The 22525-nt window shown below is 35.3% G+C and overlaps 1 protein-coding gene across 1 annotated transcript; it reads left to right on the top strand.

Annotated features, from left to right (window-relative positions):
- The first annotated feature begins 11178 nt into the window (after window positions 1-11178).
- Window positions 11179-17170, top strand: LOC110614930 (kinesin-like protein NACK1). Its single transcript, XM_021756620.2, has 15 exons — window positions 11179-11338; window positions 12294-12755; window positions 12897-12986; window positions 13085-13185; window positions 13345-13461; window positions 13548-13629; window positions 13710-13777; window positions 13872-13931; window positions 14019-14143; window positions 14443-14641; window positions 14749-14859; window positions 14945-15037; window positions 15150-16109; window positions 16223-16542; window positions 16660-17170. The coding sequence occupies exons 2-15, from the start codon at window positions 12518-12520 to the stop codon at window positions 16985-16987; spliced, it is 2892 nt and encodes a 963-aa protein (XP_021612312.1). The 5' UTR covers window positions 11179-11338; window positions 12294-12517; the 3' UTR covers window positions 16988-17170.
- Window positions 17171-22525: the final 5355 nt, after the last annotated feature.

Genomic DNA, 22525 nt, shown 5'->3' on the forward strand with positions numbered 1-22525 from the left:
CTAATCCTAGTTGGAATATGATAAAGGACTATTTAGACTCCGTCAGGAGTTTTAACCAATATCGTTTGGCTAAGACGAAATAAGAGAAAAGATAGGCTAGAAGACTAAAAGCTTTATTGAAATTCCTCAAAGATTGAAAAATCTATTTCTAATAGTCAAGGGAGGCTATTTATAATAGAAACAAAATCCTAATATGCAAAATTATAAAAATACCCAAAATATAAAAAAAAAATAATTAAAATACAAAAGTTAGCCCCGGTCCAAGTCTGCCGTAAAATTCAAGACTAGTTGCTCCATGTCATTCCCTTCCACTTGTAAAGAACTCGACCTCGAGTTGTCATCAGCAGGTTAGTACTGAAATAGATCTGCCACATTAAACGTGTAATACCCGGCTAGACTCCGGCATCAAAATTCCTATTTTCCGATGGAATCTCGGATGTCGAAAACCTCTAGAAGGGTAAAATATGTTTTTCTAAAATGTTTTCATGTATTTTAAGGTTTTAAGTAAGAAAGACATTGAGTTTTTGAAAGAAAAGTGCCTTGGAAGGAAATCCAGGTTCGGCCGTCGAACCCCATGTTCGATCGCCGAACATTGGTGACTTTAGGGAGCACCTTTGGCCCCCGAAGGTGGTCTGGCCAGCCACCTATAAAAGGCCCCATGTCCGAAAATGGGCGAGTTTTCTTCCCCATTTTCGGGCAAAGGTGAGTCCATGCCCTTCCATGGTTAGTTTTGATGATTTCCTTCAAATCATTCATGTTTTTGACAAGTTTTAACTTGGTTTTGAAGATTTTGAGCTAAAGATCAAGTTTTGAATCTTGGAGACCCCGGAGCTCGATTTCTCCCATCTTCGAGTTTGGATCGTCTCGCCTCTCATTTTTCAAGAGGTAAGAGTAGATCCTACCCTTTTTTTATGATTTTAGTAAGTTTTGAGGGGTTTGAAGGGTGTTGGATGCATGATTAGCTTAGTTGTAAAAGGTTAGGGTTTATGTGAGTTAAATGATGCAAAGTATGTTTATTGTTTGTTAAAATTTAATGTTGTTGGGGTATAGGCTAGTTTTAAGCCCCTAAATGCTTAGGAGTGTGTTTATGCATGTTTTTGCATGGTTTAGTTTGAGTTTGGAGGATTTGGGAGGCAAATTGTGCATGAGAGACTGAGTTCTGCCATTCTGGAAGAACTCAGGTTCAGCAGCCGAAGTCATGTTTGGCCGCCGAACCTGCTTGTGGTGGCATGTTTTGGCCGCCTAAACTCGCCCCCAAAAGTTGGACTTTCAGCTCTGGAGGGGAGTTTCGGCCACCGAAGGTACCGCCGAAATTGCATGAGTTTCAGATCTGGAAGGGACTTTCGGCCGCCGAAGGTGCCACCGAAGGTGCATGGCTTTCGGATCTGGAAGGGGATTTTGCCGCCGAAGGTGCCGCCGAAAGTGCCCTATTCAGCCTTCCTTTGTATGTTTTCTATGATTGTTTTATGATAGTTTAGGGGGTTTTGGGGAGATGTTTAGAGTCATGTTAGTGTATGTTTGGTCCCTCAATTGAGTCCACCTATGTAGGTTCGGACCCGAGGAACCGAGGACCCCAGCAGTGAGATAGCTGCTTCAGAGTCTTTGCAGAGTCAGCCTGAGGTGAGTAGAATGGATTTTTATGTTTCAAAGTAAATAAATTTTGAGCATGTTCATGCATCATGAATGCCATGTTATATACTAGGATGTTTGCATTAGAATTCACGAATATGATGCATTGCATTAATTACTGTTGATGTGGATGGTTATTGGATGATCCATTAGTCCTCGATATGATATGATATGGTATGGTACAGAAGTCCAGGTCGAGGCCCATTCTACGCCCTTGGCACAGAGTAAGAGAAAGACCAGGTCGAGGCCCATTCTACGCCCCTGGCACATTGGAATGTTATGTTATGTTATGTTAAGGGAAAGACTAGAGGCCCATTCTATGCCTTGGCACTATTGGATTATGTAGAGGGCTATTGGTGACAAGTCCATCCTTGATGTGAATTGTTTGTGATGTGATGCATTCCATGAAAGCATGTGTTTTAATATATTGTTTTACTATTCTGCTCATTGGGCTCTAGTAGCTCACCCCTTTCCCTTAATCTCCCAGGCTTGCAGGTTCATAATAGATTGGGAGGTCAGCAAGAGTAGAGGCATAATGTATGTAATAGTTTAGTTGTGGACATGAAAGATAATGTAATGTAATATAATGTAAGACATTGTATAGATTTGTATTGAGGATTAGTATTGTGCTTGACCCTAGAGTTTATGGTTAATTCCTTTTGATACATGATCTTTATGTAATATTTTATTAATATATTGTAAACCAAGCTTGATGTATGTAATGTTGACCCAACTAGAGCATTTGATGAGGGCTCTAGTATGGGAGTTTTATGTATTCAGCTTCCATGCATGCACAGGTCGAGCTTGGTAAATGAAAAGTTTAAATTTTTATGTAAATGTATGATCATGTAGGGGATTTATCAGGTATGACAGGTTGTATGCTAGGCTTGCTATGGGTCCCGGCGACCTTAAGTCGATCTGGATCCTAGCGCCGGTAGCAGTCTGATTTCGGGTCGTTACAAAACGTCTTGGAAATTTTCATCTCATGTGGGAGGTCAAGAACATAGGCATTGTCATTGATCTTCTGAATGATCCGAAATGGACCAATCTTCTTGGCGTCAAGCTTTTTCTGTCCTCCACCACGCTCCTTGCGTAAATACACCATAACTTGATCACCGACATTGAAGGACTTGAAACGCCTATGTTTATCAGCTGTAGCTTTATATTTGACATTAGCTTCTGTAAGGAATTGTTGTATCTGTTTGAAAACATCCACGTGTTGCTTTGCCAAGTTGCTTGCTGCAATACTATTGTGAGAACCTGTGGGAAGGGCAATAAGACCAACTATATGCGTTGGGACTTTTCTGTACACAACGGTAAACGGTGACATCTTTGTGGAGCTATAGACAACACTGTTGTTAGCAAATTCCACCTGGTCTTGGAGGATTTCACTCTCCTTTGGACTCATCTTGTAATGAGGCAGATTCAGTAGTTTTGATCCAGGAATGAGATCAATCTGATATTGAATATCCCGTAGAGGTGGAAGTTTGGATGATTCCTCCACTATCTTAGGAAACTCTTTCAACAGTTCTTTGACGGGTGGTGTTAAAGATAGTGCATCCTCCATTGTACCTTTTGCTTTCACCAATAAGGCCAGTATGCCTTCAGATTTCTCAACTGTGCCTGATAACCTCTGTACTCCCGTGAAAACAGCAACAACATTCTTCCCTTCCACTTTAGAATGTTTAGCAGAACCGGAAGGCAAGATAGTAATCTTCTTTTGATTCCACGTGAACATGTATGAATTATCTTTTCCTTTATGCAACGCATCAACATCGAACTGCCAAGGGCGACCTAGCAAAATTCCACAGCAATCCATATCCACAATATCACAATTAATAGGTTCAGCATAAGATTTACCGATCGAGATAGGCACGCTGCAGATTTTGTTGACCTCAATTGTCGAACCTTCCTTAATCCATCCGACTTTATATGGCGAAGGGTGCGGCTGTGTAGGCAACTGCAATTTCTCCACCAATTGCTTAGCTATCAGATTCTCACAACTGCAGTTATCTATGACTAGCCTGCAAATTGCCTCTCCTACTCGACACTTTGCCTGGAAAAATCTTCCTCCTTTGCGTCTCATCCTCCTGAACATAAGATTTTCTTCACCACATAGGTGACCTCAGGATTGGCGGCTACAGGATTGGCAACTGGCTGAGGGTGTACGGCGGCGGCGGGTTAGTGGATTCCCTGCTGTAGGGTCAGTTGTCTGATCATCTCCCTCAATTCTGCCAAAGATGCCTCAATCGCAGCAAGTCGCACCTCTTGGTTATCTGTCATGGTCGAACTTTGCTCTGATACCAATCTGATAAAGGACTATTTAGACTCCGTCAGGAGTTTTAACCAATATCGTTTGGCTAAGACGAAATAAGAGAAAAGATAGGCTAGAAAACTAAAAGTTTTATTGAAATTCCTCAAAGATTGAAAAGTCTGTTTCTAATAGCCAAGGGAGGCTATTTATAATAGAAACAAAATCCTAATATGCAAAATTATGAAAATACTCAAAATATCCAAAAAAATAATTAAAATACAAAAGTTAGCCCCGGTCCAAGTCTGCTGTAAAATCCAAGACTAGTTGCTCCATGTTATAATAGGAAAACAAAGCAAATCCTAATTGAAATAGGAAAAAAAGACAAATCCTAGTAGAAATCGGAAAACATAAGGCAATCCTATTTGAATAAGGAAAATTATACCTAATCCTACTAATTTGACTCTTAACCCATTTAAGATTATAAAAGACATCAAAACACACTAAAATATCTCATATATGAGTTTTCTAAGTTAAATAAATGGTGGCTAGAGTTGGACCCATGAATTTTAAGAAAAATAAAACCATTTCTTTTTCTTTTTTTTTTTATCTTCTAAACGTGGTATTCAGAATTAATGACTCGAATTCTCCTTGATTGATAGTGATTCAAAGCTTCCCATATTGAATATTTGAAGAATGTGAAGACTTCAATTACAATTTATTATTGAAGAATCATGTCATTTCCATACTCGCATCATCCTAGGCTCGTGGCATCCGGGTCGAGAAAATTTGCCACCCAACAAGCGATTTCTTTCATCAAGAAGAACATTTTCACTTGGTTTGGAATCCCAAAAGTTGTAATCATTGACAATGGCTCAGTTTGCGAGTTCTAAGTTTAAAGATTTTTACAGGAAATGGGAGATTGAATTAAGGTTCAGCTCCGCCTATTATCCACAGACCAAAGATTGAATGAAGGTTCAGCTCCACTTATTATCCATAGACCAATGGAATGACCGAGGTTACAAACAAGACTATCCTACAAGGACTAAAGAAAAAGCTCGATAAAACCCAATGCAACTCGACTGAGGAATTGCCCCACATACTTTGGGTATACAGAACGACCCCGAGAACAGCCACTGGGGAAACACCTTTCTCACTTGTTGCCTAGGCAGTAATCCCAGTGGAAATCTAGGTAAGCAGTTTCAGGAAACAACACCCTGAGATTTTAGAAAACCCTGAAGTAATGCAATTCAATTTAGATCAAGCTGAATTTTTATTATAAAATATTGCAATCAGAATAGTGGCTTATAGGAACAAAATGTCCAGAATGTTCAATAATAAACTCAGGCCTCATGCTTTCAATGTTGGGGACATAGTCCTTAAAAAAGTGGACGTAATATTTGGTAATTCCGAGTTTGATAAGTTGGACGAAAACTAGAAAAGACTATTCAGAGTTTTAAAGGTTATTCGTTCGGGGTCTTATAAGCTGGCAAAATTAGATGGCCGAGTCATTCTCCACTCCTAAAATATTTATAATCTGAGAAAATTTTTTCAATAACAATTAACAAGGTATTTTTCATTGTTGTGTTCTTTCATAAACATAAAACGTTGAAATTTCCTTCTCCAAAAAGATTAAAGAGCATTCGTTAAAAGCCATAAAGCGGGTTTTGCTGGGCTATAATTCAAGTGTCAGTCCCGCTAAATAAGGCATCTTATTTTAGACCACAAGGTGAGTTCCGCTAGGCCATAATCCAGGTGTCAGTCCTACTAAACAAGGCATCTTATGCCAAGCCACAAGGCGGGTTCCGCTAGGTTATTATTCATATGTTAGTCTCGCTAAACAAGACATCTTATGTCACGCCACAAGGCAGATTTCGTAGGCCATAATTCGAGTAGTAGTCTCACTAAACAAGGCATCTTATGCCAAGCCATAAGATGGGTTCCGCAAGGCCATAATCCAAGTGTCAGTCTTACTAAATAAGGCATCTTATGCCGAGCCACAAAGCGGGTTACGCCAGGCCTTAATCTAGGTATCAGTCCCACTAAACAAGGCATCTTATCCTAAGCGAAAAGGAGGCTTTCTGCTAGACTCAATGACTGCGTGTTAGTCCAATCAACTAGGACACTTTATGCCCAACCACGAGGCGGGTATCCACTGAGTCCAATGATCGGGTGTTAATTCCATATTCAAAGAAATATTTCTAAGACATTTGATGCCCAAAGTGGGTATTCACCAGGCCATGAGACTGATTGTTGGTCCCGTGTTATAGAAAATTTTCTAAGGATTTTCACACTCAAGCCGCAGGGCGGGTGTCCACTAGGCCACACATCCGAATGTTGGTCTCATTCTGTAGATTTTCCATATTACCTATTTTACAGCCACAAAGAGGGCACTAGTTAGGCCAGTGTTCAGGTGTTATGTCCTAAGCCTGTTTATCATTTTTTGGCAAAGACAGCGAGCACATGGTTCTTTGGTTGGATATTAATCCCTTAGCCACCTTTTTAGAAATTATTAAAGACTTGGTTGGTAAAGAGTTATGGACGAGTACCAATTGTTCGCTCACTCGATAAAAATAAATGCCAATATGTGCAAAGTACATAAATATATTTTCATTGAAAAAAAATACAAAAGATTACGTGAGAGGAGGGATGTTTTCAAATTTCTCCTCTTAAGTCTCTATTATATCAATGTTTTTTTACATCTATTATATTATCTACTAAGACCCAGTTAAGGGATTTTTCTCAGCTTGTCCCTCTTCCTATTGCTCGTCATCATCATTCTCCTCCTCTGGAAAAACATCGTCTATCCAGGTAAAGTCTTCAAAAGAGAACTGCTTCTCCAATTACCTTCCTGGCTTGGCCCTCAGAAGCACACTTTTACGATTCAACCTATTCTCCAAAAGTCTCAACACCGAAAATCGTTAAAAAGGCCAACGCCATGGCCAGCACAAAACTCTCTCGTAAGTTTAATATAGTCAGGCTTATTGTAGCCCTCAGTCGATACACAGAGCTGGACAATATATTTTTCTATCATTTTTGTACCTTCATAAAGACCCGCCTCCAGCTACTCTTCGTAAACCATGATGGTATCCTAAGTATGAATCTGGTCATCCACGTGAATGCTAAAAAATGGAGCAAAGATGCAAAAGATTCCTTGAGAGACGCAGTATTAGTCACGAAGTCGTTCTTTGTCTATCTCTATTAATATGGAGGAGATGTCATGGAATAGGCTACCTCTGCTTCCATGAGCCGCTCACAGTAAAACAATAGGATTTGGGGCACGGAGGGGGCCGCCGGAGGAGTTTGAGATGAAAATTTCACTGGAAGAAAGAGAAGAAGAAGAAGTATTCCTATTCATTTCAAAAGGGAAAGACAAACAGGAATTACTTTGAAAGCAAGGAAGTGTGGGCGAAAAGGAGGAACGACCACGTCTTTTCTAAAGTAGAAAGGGCATTGATATCTGGAGGAGAAGAAGGGCTCTTATATATCGATTTGAATGGCAGGCTTTAAATGCAGCTCGAGAAACCAAGCAGTCATTGAAACTAGCACAGGAAAAGTGACGCGAGAAAGGGAGCCAATCTAGACGTGCCACGTACCCCAGATCATGAAGACAAACCGTCACCTTCAACTCTAAAGAATTGAAGACCAGCAAGGAACCTATGATGTAACACAATAATTGTCCAAAATAAGCCATGAACAGTCACCGTAAGATAGGATCACATGGCAAGAATCTGGTAAGCTGGTACGCAGTCTCACCCGTGGAAAGGAAGATCTGGACACCGTGGCACCCGATTCTTTACTAAGATTCGCTCTCTCCTGAAGAGGTTGAGTCTTCATATAAAGTTACTATTAGCCGGTATAATCCAGCAGATTCCCATTATGCCTGTAATCATAGGATCACCAATCAATCAGCCGACGGACTCTCCCATCAATTAGTTGGCACCAGCCGGATTCTCAGAAAATATTATAATTAATTTCACCTTCTTACAGTATAAAAGCTAGTGATCACAGAGACAAAGGTAAGCAATTCTTACACAACTACTCTTGAGTTCTGAGTAATTCATTGTACTCACCATATTCTTCAGTTTACTGACTTGAACATCAAAGTGGTTGTCGTACGCACCAACTGCCTCACATTCTCTTTCTTACAAGTTTAACCAATCGAAGCACATCTCTATTTTCGGCTACATCAATGATAATAAATAAAAAATAGTAATGGATAAAAATCATAAATTCACCAATTTTTAAAAATTAAAATAGTAATCTCTCAATTTTTTATTATTAAAATAATAAAAATTATATTTTGGTCTATTATTTTGACCACTTAAAATTATATTTTGTTCATTAAAAAATATAAAACCTCTAGTGAATGGTCAACTAACAGTAATTTGTACCTTTTATTAATAGCAAAAGACCCTTTTAAACTCCCGATAAATTTTGAAATAGTCATATAAGCCCTTAATAATTTTTTTTGTTCAAAGAAGCTCTTGACTAAACAGTAAGGTTGGATTAAACCATATTTATAGATAAATTAAATTAATTAAGGGATTATGTTAGTCACGTGAATCACACATGTTTAACATCGTTAAATTTAACGTTAGCTCCTTCTCTCTCTCTCTTGAGCAGAAGTTGTTCGATCATGTCCTTCTCTCTTGAGCAAAAGTTGTTCGATCATCTTCTTCTCTCTCTCGCCCTCTATCTCTCACTCGCAGAAGTTGTTCGATGGCTTCTTCTTCTTCAAATTTATATTTAATTACTAGATTACGGAACTTGCAAGTTTTGATTCTCAAGTATTGTAGGATTACAAGATTGCTAGTTTCGATCATTGAATTACAAAACCTACAAGTGATGATATTGAACTCTTGTCGCAATTTCAAAGGGCTACCGGAGGAAGCATGAAGGGCCACCTTCTGATTTTTGATCTCGGAAAAAATATGGGCAAAAACCTATTTAGGGATCTCCTTATCCAAGGTTATTTAGTTCTTATTTCCTTTGGATAATCTCCCCTTTGTCTAGCTAATTAACTTAATTCTTAATTTTGCCAAAAAAAAACTTACTACATCATTGTTTCCCATGATTTTTGCTTTACACACATCAAGAATTGTCACTGGTTTCATGCTTCTTCAATTTTATACAGGGGTTATTACAGGTGCAGCACATCAAAGGGTTGTTCATCCAAAAAACAAGTGGAGAGATATAGAATAGATGCTTCTGTGCTGATCATTACGTACATCTCTACCTACAACCACCTTGGTCCCGATCTCCATAATACAAACCTCACCCACCAACTGAAAGAATCCCAAACATAATCCACTCATGAACCTCATTCTACAACTCCAAAACAAGAACGACAGGAAGAGGAGAATCAAAATCACAATCATCCCACTATTGTAATTAGTCTAAAAAATAACGATAAAAGTCATAATTTTCACTATTTATAATCCCAATAAACTATTCCGATAATATCATGATAAATTAAGAAAATCCTTTCACTCATAACCCTGCAGAATCTATGCCTTTTTCTTTTTTTTTTCAATCCCCCTATTCCGACTCATTTTAGGAGAAAAAATTCCGCCCATATAACGGAAGGGTGTAACGATACTTAACGATTTGGTTTAATTCGACCTTATTATTTAGTCAATGGCGTCTTTGAATCAAAAAATTTATTAGGAGTTTATATAATTATTTTGAAATTTGTCAAGGGTTTAAAAGGTATTTTGCCTTTATTAATAGAATTAATATTTTATTAGATGAAAATTAAATTAAAAAACTAATTTGTTACTTAAAATTTAATGAAGAACTATTATGTGAATTTTGTCAAATCTCAGGAGATCCATGTAAATTACCCTATTAATTTTTATATTTAATTAAAAAATTAAAAATTAATTTTTATATTAGGAGTCCATCTAAATTAATTTTTATACTTAACTAAAATTAAAAATTAATTTTTATACTTACATATTATAATTGAAATATGCCTAAATTGATTTTTATAAGTATGAAAATTTTTATACTTATACAATATCAATTTTTATATTTTAAAAATTAAAATTATTTATAAGGATGATAAATAAAATATAGTAATGGATAAAAATTATAAATTCATTAATTTTTAAAAATTAAAATAGTAATTTTTCAATTTTTTATTATTAATTTAATAAATAAAAATAATTTTTTATTAAAAAAATATTCACCAAATTATAATTTTTATTAACGGAATGATTATTTCATTACACACGGAAGTTAAATTTATTTTATAGATAATTAAAGAGAGTCCATATAAATTATAAAAATAAAAAATTATTTTTTAATTTTTAAAATATAATATAATTAATAGATTTATTTTCTATTTTTTAAAATTAATATTTTGATTTTTGATATTTAATTTCATTAAAATTCAATGTCAATGTATAAAAAGTTTCTGGTCAAAGGAAATAGATTAAATATAATTTTAAAGATACCATTATCCATAATAAAATAGAAAAATTATTATTTAGTTCTTATGATATAGAAAAATTCATTAATTAATTTTTTAATTTTTAAAAATATATTAAAATGTTTTTACATTTTAAAAAATTTACTAATTAATCTCTTGGTTAATTTTTTTATTGAGTATTTTACTATTTAGTCCGTATAGTTTTAAAAAATATATTAATTGGTCTCTCAAATTATTAAAAAAATTTATTAATTATTTCCTTTATATTAAGGACAAATCACAAAAGCAATATTGAGAATGGAGTATAAAAAACAATTTTTATTGAGTTTTAATTTTTTTATTTTTAATAATTTAAATTTTATATTTTTTTATTTTTATTATATTTGTTGATTTTGAATTTTAAAAATTTTTATTTGTTTATGGAGATTGAGTTTAAAATTTTTTTTCTTAAAGTTTTACAAAATTAAATTTTAGAAATTAAAGCGTTGAATTCAAAATATAGAGAGACAAATATATTAATTATGTTATAATTTTTCTTTTTAAGTATATTAAAATTTTTATTTGTTTGTAATTATTAAGTTAATTTAATTTTGAAGAGAGAAATTTATAAATTTATAAAAGTTAAATTTCAGAGATTAAAGTGTTAAATTTTAAATTAAATTGACTAAAGCAGGTAGTTTAGTAATTTTTTTCATTCATTAATATTATTTTTTATGGAGAGCTACGACGGAACAAATTGGATGGAAGAAGTATTAACCAGAATAAATAAATAAAATTCCCGAAGAATTAAAAAAGAAAAAGAAAAAGAGAAACTAGCCGTTAGGACCCGAATTCAAATGCAATTGGTCGCAAACGCCCAGTTCATAAAGTGAGCACAAACGAAGCACATTACTCTTCTTGGAGCCCTGCAAATCCTCTAACTTTCCTTTCTCTCTCCAATTCATTCGAGTTTATTGCCTCTTTTGCGAGCTTGCTCTCCGGATCTGCTTGTTTATCCTGAGAGGTCTCGGCTTGAGAATTCTGTGAGTTTTTTTTTTTTTTTCCGCTTCATTTAATTTATTTCCTTATAACCGGAGCTTCAAATGGACAGAAATGGAAGGAAATTTCTGTTCTTCGTGTACCTTCCTTGTATAATTGGATAAGGTTACCATAAAAATGTGATGTTGATTACTGTTTTTTTTTTTTAATTTGGCTTTGTATTAGTAGTTGATGAGTAAATCTTTGGGCTTTTCCTCAACTTTCCCTTTTTGTTTAATTTTCTTAGAATTTGGAAGGTTCAGGATTTGGTTTTTCCAAAAGTTCAGTTACATTCATTATGTGAAGCTTTTCTTGGAGCTTTTCTAGGCGGTTTAATTGGATTTTGATTAATTTATGTAATTGCTTTATCTGATAAGTTGTATCAATTGCTCAATGCGATCAAAATTGAAAGAAGCATGATAATGGCTGAAGAGGAGACCCTTTTTCTTTTCTGTTTTGCTTTTTCATTTTCCCTAATTATTTTCTTCGGGCATTTCAAGATCAGGATAAATTGAATTGCCTTATCAAGTTCATGAAATTAGGTGATGTAACTTGCAAGCAGTTTCACATATAAAGTTCTGTTACCCTCTATCCTCAACATTTGGGAAACAGGAAGTGACGTGCAAATCAACTTTCTGCTTGTGATCATGTTCTTTTAATCTGATTTTATGTGTTTAGTAGTGTGTTTGGTGACAGAGTCTAAGGAATTCATTTCAAGGTAGAAAGACGAACACTGAAGAGTGTTGGTAAAAGCATCATATGCAAATCCGTATTTGCTATTTTCTGAGAACGCTAAGTTAAACTGTTGCCTTCTGTCATTCAGAGGACAAATGTAGCAGCTTTCTTTTTGAAGCTATTTGAATTTTACAATCTACCTTGTCTTCTTATAGTTCAGTAATTTTTTCCTGTTGTTAACTGACCTGTGATGTCTTATTTTTTTATAATACCGGATTTGGGCAGCTGATATTTCTGCAATTTCCGCACCAAGACGGACAAGACATATTTTGTTCTTTGCGGATAATACTGGATTTGGGCAATTGATATTCAGCAATTTCCTCTCCAAGAGAGACAAGACATTAATTTCACAGCCTCTCCTCTGAGAGGCATAAGCTTGTCATTCTATTTGGACCACTTGGTCAATTTTAAATTCAATTAGGGGATAAGTGTAATTTTGCAATACAAAGATGACAGTCAGAACCCCAGGAACACCAGCTTCTAAGATTGATAGGACACCAGCATTGACTCCTGGAGGTCTTAAAGCAAAGGAAGAGAAGATTGTGGTTACTGTCCGATTAAGACCTCTAAACAAAAAAGAGCAATTAGCTAAAGACCAAGTAGCATGGGAATGTCTTGATGATAAAACCATTGTATTTAAGCCACCAACTCAGGAACGTACAGCTCAACAAACCCCTTTCAGTTTTGGTAAACTATCTGAAAACTTTGTGCCTTTATATATTGAAGTTGTTTGTGCCTTTATATATTGAAGTTTTGTTGTTGAATTAGTATTCCTAATATTGTACGTTTCTGCTGTCATTTGAATTGTTGAGGTTTTTGTTCTTTCAGACAGAGTTTTTGGTCCCACTTGTTTAACCGAAAATGTATATGAGGAAGGAGTAAAGAATGTTGCTTTGTCTGCTTTGATGGGCATAAATGGTAAGCATAAATTTTATGTATACCTCTGGTTAAGTCATTTAACGTTTATTTTTAATCTTCTCTATATGCCAAAGAATTAATTAATATTTACATTACAGCAACCATATTTGCATATGGACAAACTAGCAGTGGGAAGACATATACGATGAGAGGAATAACTGAGAAAGCTGTTAATGACATCTATAAGCATATAATGAACGTAAGCTTTATCAGAATCTGATAGTGTTTGCTTCCTGTAATTCGCTATTTGATTAAATAACTTAATTTTGATTCTTTCACGTGTTCTGTTCTAAGACGAGAGAAAGTGCATTTGAAGGTGGTTTATTTGAACTGACAAACACGTTTGGCCTGGCTGCAGACCCCAGAGAGAGATTTTACAATTAAGATTTCTGGACTAGAGATTTATAATGAAAATGTCAGGGACCTACTGAATTCAGAATCTGGTAGGAATCTCAAGCTTCTAGATGACCCAGAGGTATATTCTAGTAAGAGTATGTTTTTAATTATGCTTATCCGAAGGCTTCTTTCATTGATGAAATTTCTTGTGATTCCCACTTGCAGAAAGGTACCATGGTTGAGAAGTTGATAGAAGAAACAGCAAGTAATGACCAGCACTTACGGCATCTGATCAGTATTTGTGAAGGTAATCTAGGGAGCCCTTTATTTATGTTTGCTTTTCTTCGTTTGCTAATGGAAGTTGATCTTGTTACTGTTGTGTTGTAGCCCAAAGACAAGTTGGTGAAACTGCCCTTAATGATACTAGCTCACGGTCACACCAAATTATAAGGCTGGTATGGTTATAAGATTAATAATTTCTATGGGTGCACTCAAACAGCAGTCTTTCTGTTAAAACTAATATTGGATTTTTTTTTGTTGTGGCTACAGACTATACAGAGTACTCTCCGGGAAAATTCAGATTGTGTGAGATCTTTCGTCGCAAGCCTTGTAAAGATTGAAAACCCTTGCGTTGTTTTGGAAATCTCTTTTCTCAGTGCTTTATCAACTTTTGAGTTTTCATTTCATGACTTGCAGAATTTCGTAGACCTAGCTGGAAGTGAAAGAGCCTCACAGACACATGCAGATGGTGCCAGGCTCAGGGAAGGCTGCCATATCAATCTTAGTTTGATGACCCTGACAACTGTGATACGGAAGCTCAGGTCAGAATCCACTGTCAGCATGCTTCAGCTTGTCAAGACTTCCTATATGCTGCCTTCCTCTCCAACCTGCATTGCTGTGGGCAATTACAATTATTCCTAATTCATATTGACTCTTTGACTTGATTCCAAGATAATGCGTGTGCACAATGAAACAAGAGAATGGGATTTGGAATTGAGAAATATTTTCAGTATCATTGAACTTCAATTTGCAAAATAACTGACCAAAATTTTTTTCCTTGTCTAAGTAATGATTTTCCTGGTATGTATATGTGAATTTGTTTCTTTTGCTCCCTTTGCAGTGTCGGGAAAAGAAGTGGTCATATACCCTACCGCGACTCAAAGCTTACTCGCATATTGCAACATTCACTTGGTGGGAATGCACGTACTGCCATCATATGTACTTTAAGTCCAGCACTCAGCCACGTTGAACAATCTCGAAACACTCTCTTCTTTGCCACACGAGCAAAGGAAGTTACCAACAATGCGCATGTCAACATGGTATTGATCTTTTGTTTCTTAAAACTTTTTCATTTGAGTTTCTTCTGATTCGAATTACACAAATTCTAATTTCTTTTATTTTCATTTTTTTTATGAAATGTTGTTAGGTTGTTTCAGATAAGCAGCTGGTGAAACATCTGCAGAAGGAAGTGGCCAGGCTGGAAGCAGAGCTGCGCACTCCTGATGTTTCAAAGGAGAAAGACATGAAAATCCAACAGGTGAATTCCCTTGAAAGTTTCAGTTTGTCGAGAATAATGGGTGCGAATGAAAGAGTCAAATTTCTTATTATTTTATTGTATCTAGATGGAGATGGAAATTGAAGAACTAAGACGCCAGAGAGATCTTGCACAATCTCAAGTGGATGAGCTACGCAAAAAAATTCAAGAGGACCAAAATGTCTCTCTCTCTCTCTCTCTCTCTCTCTCTCTCTCTCTCTCTCTCTCTGCGAGTGTGTGTGTGTGCGTGTCTTTCTTTCTTTTGGACTATTCTCACTAGCATTGGGATGCAGGCCTCATTAAGCACATCGGAATCACCGCGTCCATCAGTGAAAAAGTGTCTCTCTTATTCTGATGCATTGTTGCCGAAACTTGACAGCAAGGAGTTAAGCGGCTGTGATAGAACAAGAAAAAATTTGTTAAGGCAGTCTATGAGACAATCATCAACTGCACCTTTCACTCTGATGCATGAAATTCGCAAACTAGAACATCTTCAGGAGCAACTTGGAGAAGAAGCTAATCGAGCTCTAGAAGTATTACAGAAGGAGGTCGCTTGTCATAGACTAGGTAACCAAGATGCAGCTGAGACGATTGCTAAACTGCAAGCAGAAATAAGAGAGATGCAATCCATACAACCAGTACCTAAGGAAGTAGAAATTGGCTGTGTTGTAGCTCCTAATAGAAGTGTCAGTGCCAACCTCAAGGAAGAGATAACAAGACTTCATTCACAGGGAAGCACTATTGCAAATCTTGAAGAGCAATTGGAAAATGTTCAGAAGTCTATAGATAAGTTAGTAATGTCTCTTCCGAGCAATAATACACAGTCAAACTGTGAAGCAACTTCCAAAGCTAAGAACCAACCAAAGAGGAAAAAGATACTTCCTTTGGCATCAAGTAATGGTGCCAACAGGCAAAACTTTATAAGGTCTCCTTGCTCACCACTATCAACTTCTCAGCAAATTTTGGAAAATGACATTGAAAATAAAGCGCCAGGGAATGAAGACGTTATATCCCCTGAGCCTCCTCAGCCTCAGCCTGAGAAAGAGACTCCTACAAAGAGCGAAGAATGTGGAGATGTCTCATCAAAGGAAGGCAGTGGATATCGACGTTCTAGTTCAGTTAATATGAAGAAAATGCAGAAGATGTTTCAGAATGCAGCAGAAGAAAATGTAAGAAGCATAAGAGCATATGTGACAGAACTGAAGGAACGTGTTGCCAAACTGCAATACCAAAAGCAGTTGCTTGTTTGCCAGGTATAAATTATTGAGTTCATTTCAACGTTTAGTTTGTTTATCATTTATATTGCAACTTTATATCCCATCTTCATTTCATTCCATTGTTTGTAAATTTATTGCCATCCCTTCAGGTTCTTGAGCTGGAAGCAAACGAAGCAGCTGGATATAATATTGAGGATGAGGAGAACATAAATGAACCAGAAACTCAAGTTTCCTGGCAAGTAACTTTTAAGGATCAAAGGCAGCTGATCCTTGAATTATGGGATATGTGTTATGTATCCATCATACACAGGACACAGTTTTATTTGTTATTCAAGGGGGATCCTGCTGATCAAATATACATGGAAGTTGAGCTCAGGCGCTTGACTTGGTTGCAGCAGCATTTGACAGAAATTGGCAATGCAAGCCCAGCTCGATTTGGAGATGAGCCTACAATTTCTCTGTCATCAAGGTTCTCTGTCTCTCACTGTAGCTTATAGCCTGGCAAGAACTGGCACATAATTTCAAGTTCTTCACAATGAATATGAACTTAAGAAAGATTTTTACAAACCTCTCGTTGTTTTTGCAGTATTAGAGCACTGAAACGTGAAAGGGAGTTCCTAGCAAAGAGGCTGACCTCACGTTTAACTGTGGAAGAAAGAGATGCATTGTACATGAAATGGGATGTTCCACTTGTGGGGAAGCAGAGGAAGTTGCAATTTGTGAACAAATTGTGGACAAATCCCCATGATGCAAGCCATGTACAGGAAAGTGCAGAGATAGTAGCAAAGCTTGTTGGTTTCTGCGAAGGTGGAAACATGTCAAAGGAGATGTTTGAGCTCAATTTTGCGTCACCAATGGACAAGAGACCATGGATGATGGGATGGAACCCAATTTCAAACCTCTTACATTTGTGAGAAATACATTTTCTTTGTAAGTATTTCCTTTTTCTGTACATGTAAATGAATTTTTGGAGTTTTTCTCCTAGCATTCTACATTATTTGGTTAAATTATGGCGTGAATTATTGTGCACACTGCATGAAAATTGGTTGGGTGTGATCTTCACAATTAGTAACATAATAATGAATTACTTTTATTTCCATGTGATGTATTTACTTCTCACTTCTGATTATTGATGTCCACCTGTGAGTTTGCTAATGAAATTTTTATTTTTTTAACTCACTGTTTGACATATTTATTTTGTAAAAAAATAATTTAAATTATTTTATAAAATTAAATATAATTTTCATTTTTTAAAATGAATTTTTTTAATTAAAAAATTTGAATTCGTATATTCTAAAAAAAATCATAAAAAATAAATTAAATTAACAGAGGCTAATAGTTTCCGTCCAAACTAACAAATTTCCCTAGACTGGATAAGGATAAGAGATATATATCAAGGAAAAGAAAAATTCATAAATCAAGGGAACGTGGTTATATAGACTTGTCGATTTTCATACTTTAGGAAATGGAACAAACCCATTTACCTTTCTCAAAGCTGTTTGATGAGAAATTGCTTTTTAGCACCCCACCAGAAGCCATTACTTTAGTAATAATATTAAGGATAAATTATATTTTAATCCCTGAGTTATATTTACTTAATAGATTAGTACTTATATTTTTAAAATCGAATATATTTAAACTCTTCTCTTTTCATTCCGTCCAAATATGTAGTCGTTTCATCCGTTTTTTCACTAATTCAAAGATAAATGATTGATAAAAAATTTTTAAAATTAATTTTTTTTCTCACAATACCTTTATTATATCATACAATACATATAAACAAAAATTTTATATTTGAAAATCAAAATTTCCATTTTTTTTCTTTGGCGGAGGGAATGAAAAAGAAAGAAGGAATGAGAAAGGAAGAAAAATTTGGATTTTTAAATATAAAAAGTTTTTTTTAATATGTGTCGTATGGTATAATAAGAATATTATGAGAGAAAAAATAATTTTCAGAGATTTGATCAGTTATTTACCTTTGAACTAATGAAAAAAATAAACGGAATGAGTATATTTAGATGAAATAAATATAGAAAATTTAAGTGTTCGATTTTAAAAATATAAAAATTGATCCGTTAATTATAATATAACTCAAAAATTAAAATATAATTTATTTTAATAATAATAAAAAAAACATTTCTCTTAAAGATGCATTAAATTAATGAATAAATGCATAACTTAATCTTCATCTTTTATAAAAAAAATCACTGCATTTTACGTGTGCATGAGTTAAATCTCAAAAGGAGTTATACATACGCATTGTGGATGTGAATTTTTTAATTGTTTCAAATAGGATTTAAATACCTGAAAGAGAGAGAGAAAAAAAAAAAAAAACATAATTTAGGCAATTTTTTACCTTATTTTTAAGTTTCACTTATTAAAAGTAGCGTCAACTACTTGTATACCTAACTTAAGATTTAGAGGTTAAATTATTTTATTTTTTATAAGTTTAAGAGTAAAAAAAAAAAAACTATAAAATTGAGAGATAAAATAATATTTTTATAAAAAAAAAAATTATTAGAGGTAAATTTTGCGTTCAACCCAAATTAAATAAACCTAGGCAAGACACTCTCTCCTTCAAAATCCCAATTGAGCATCATGCTTCTTGATTATTTTTAAATAAATAAATAAAACTAGTTTATTTAACTGCAGATGATTAGATTACCATTAATAATTGTGATGACCCAACACAGCTAACATCCATTACAGAAGCAGTACCTTTTCCAACAAGTACATGATTAAACCACACCAAAGAAAGAAGTTGAGTCATGTAAGACCCAACTTATTATTTCCATTAACAACTAGCTACTTCTCCACTACTTACACATTTATATATTGATCATCATACACACATCAAATTAAACTCACCATGCACAGCAAGATTGAGAAATTTGAGACTCATCTGAGCAGCTATTATCTTAATATCTAACACTTGGGAAATGGAGTTCCACAAGTGCTGGCAACTTTCCTGGCATTTGGTGTGTTGATGAACTTCTTGAGATTAGGGTTCTTGAGGTACTGGCAAAGGCAAGGCTTCTGTTCCTTGATTTTACTGCAGCACTGCTTTGATGGTGGAGAAGATGATGTGATTGCTCCCACACAAGAGCTCAGCTCTGTTGGGCTACATGTCACTGCCACTGTCACTTGTGCCTCTACCAGGAGAACAATCATTAGACTGCAAATTGCAACATATGATGTCTTCATTTTTAACACTTTTCAGACTCAGAAAGACTTCTTTGAGAGAGAGAGAGAGAGAGAGATGGTGCGGTGCTGTGCTGCTTCAGGCTTTGCTAGCCTCCCTATTTATAGAAGGGATGAAAGGTGTGAAGTCAAGAATGATTATACAATGAGGATTTTTTTTTAATTCTTGAAAATTTTTATTTTCTTTTATTTTTAATATCATGAGATAATTACAACACCAAAAAGATAAAAGAAAAATAAAATTTATGTTCACATTAACCACTATGGAAGCATCAAGTACTAATATGGAGTACTAAAAGGTAATCTATTAATGAATGACTGATTAGACTCCATCAGGAGTTTTAACTAATATCATTTGACTAAGATGATATAAAAGAAATGAGAGGTTAGAAACCGAAAATTCTTATTAAAAGTTCTTTAAAGATTGAAAAGTGAGTTTGAAATAGTAAAGAAAAGACTATTTATAATAGAAAAAAACTCTAATATGTAAAATTATAAAAATATCCAAAAAATAATTAAAATATAAAATTAACGCCTTAAACGATAGAATTTTTGCCTTAAACTTTGTAACAGGCCTACGGATCTCGTCACACTTTTCAAAGTCGTGCGTCTCGAAATTTTCTTTTCGAAAAACTATCGTGGGTCTCCATCGGATGTGGACAGCAAAAGTTAGGTCCAGTCTAAATCTATCGTAAAGTCCAAAGCTAGTTACTCCGTGTTATTCCCTTCCACTTGTAAAGAACTCAATCTCGAGTTATCATTAGCAGAGTAGTACTGGAATAGATCTACCACGTTAAACGTCTTAGAAATTTTCATCTCATTTGGGAGGTCAAGAATATAGGCATTGTCATTAATCCTTTGAATGATCCAGAATGGATCAATTTTCTTGGAGTCAAGATTTTTCTATCCTTCACCACGTTCTTTGTGTAAATACATCATAACTTGGTCACCGACATTGAAGGACTTAAAATGCCTATGTTTATAAACTGTAACTTTATATTTGTCATTGGCTTCTATAAGGTATTGTTGTACCTATTTGAAAATATCCACATGCTATTTTGCCAAGTTGCTTGTTGTAATACTATTGTGAGAACATGTAGGAAGGGCAATAAGATCAACTGTATGCGCTAGGATTTTCCTGTACATAACTGCAAAGGTGACATCTTTGTGGAGCTGTGGACAGCACTGTAGTAAGCAAATTCTGCTCGGGCAAAAGTAAGATCCCAAGCAGTTTTCTTTTACTACAGATGCAGCGCAGAAGATTGCCAAGCGTGCGGTTCACCACTTCGTTTGTCCATCAGTTTGGGGATGAACAACACTACTGTATCGAAGTTCAGTTCCAAAACGTTTTCATAAAGTCACCTAGAAGTGAGGTAGAAACTTCACATCTCTGTCAGAAGTAATGGTCTTAGAAACGCCATGCAAGCGAATAACCTCCTGGAAAAACAGTTTTGAAACATGAGAAGTATCATTAGTTTTCGTGCAAGGAATGAAATGCGCCATTTTGGAGAATCTATCAACAACAACAAAAATGGAATTAGATCCACGTTGAGTACGTGAAAGACCAAGAACAAAATCCATAGACAAATCCTCCCAAAGATATGCTGGAATAGGCAGTGGAGTGTATAAATCCGTATTTTGCGAATGACCCTTCTAAGTTTGACAAATCGGGCACTTCTGGACCATCTGACCAGTATTCCTTTTTAATTGTTGCCAATAAAAATATTTATCCAACCCAGCAATAGTCTTATCACGCCCCAAATGACTACTCAAACCTCCTCAATGGACCTCTCGAATTAGTTTTTTCCGTAGAGAAGATCGAGGAATGCATAATTTGTTCTCCTTAAAAAGAAAGCCATCATGTATCAAGAACCCATATATCAGCAAAGTCATTCTCTATAACATACAAATCCTTCATAAATTCAAAACCTACAACCTTCTTATTAACCTAAAACCTACTCAAAGCATTTGCCACCTTATTACTATGGTCAGCCTTATGTTTTATGACATAATGAAAGGCTCCAAAATAAGCTATCCATCAAGCATGTATCTTATTCACATGTTTTTTAGTTTTAAAGTGGATCAAAGATTGATGATCTGTGTCAACAATAAACACTCGCCCCATCAGATATTGCTCCCAAGTTTTAAAAGTCCAGAATACTGCATATAACTCCTGCTCATAAGTACACCACTTCTTCATAACTTCATTCAATTTTTCACTGAAAAAGGCAATAGGCCTTTTCGACTGTGATGACACTCTGCCAATCTCAACTCTACAAGCATCACATTCAACCTCAAACAGTTTATCAAAATTGAGTAGAGCAATAATAGGGGCAAAAGTAAGCTTATCTTTAATATCTTCAATGCTCTTGTTGGCAGTGTCAGTCCAAGCAAATTTCTACACTCTCTCTTTCTTCAAACAATCTGTGATAGGGGCAATGATGCTACTGAAATTTCTAATAAACCATCAATAGAAAGTAGCAAGGCTATGAAAGCTGCAAACTTCAGAAAGAGTTTTGGGAATGGGCCAATTCCGTATTGCTTCTACCTTTTTCTTATCAACATGTATCCCTTCTACACTAACAACAAATCTCAGGAATAGAATGCGCTTCAACATATAAATGCATTTTTTTTTATTAATAACCAGCTCACTTTCTTGCAAGGTTGTCATGACTTGACGAAGATACTATAAATGTTCTTTGCTGCGACTAAAAATCAAGATGTCATCAAAATAAACAACCACAAATTTGCATAAGAAATGATGCAAAACCTGGTCCATAAGTTGCATAAAAGTGCTAGATGCATTCGTCAAACCAAAGGGTATAACTAGCCACTCATACAAGTCTTCATTAGTTTTGAAGGCTGTCTTCCATTCATCTTCCTCCTTAATCCGAACTTGGTGATAGCTGCTTTTAAGGTCGATCTTAGAGAAGAATTTAGACCCGAATAGCTGATCCAGCATGTCATCCAATCGTGAAATAGAAAATCGATACTGAACTATAATTTTATTGATGGCCCTGCTATCCACGCACATTCTTCAAATCTCATTTGTCTTTGGAACTAATAGGGCAGGTACTCCGCAGGGGCTAATGTTCTCCCGAATATGCCCCTTCTTCAATAATTCTTCAACCTGTTCTTGGAGAATTTCACTATCCTTTGGACTCATTTTGTAATGAGGCAGATTCGATAATTTTAATCCAGGAATGAGATTAATCTGATGCTGGATATCCCACAAAGGGGGGAGTTTGGAG

This window comes from Manihot esculenta, chromosome 5, assembly GCF_001659605.2.
Source record: "Manihot esculenta cultivar AM560-2 chromosome 5, M.esculenta_v8, whole genome shotgun sequence".
NCBI classification, from domain to species: Eukaryota; Viridiplantae; Streptophyta; class Magnoliopsida; order Malpighiales; family Euphorbiaceae; genus Manihot; species Manihot esculenta.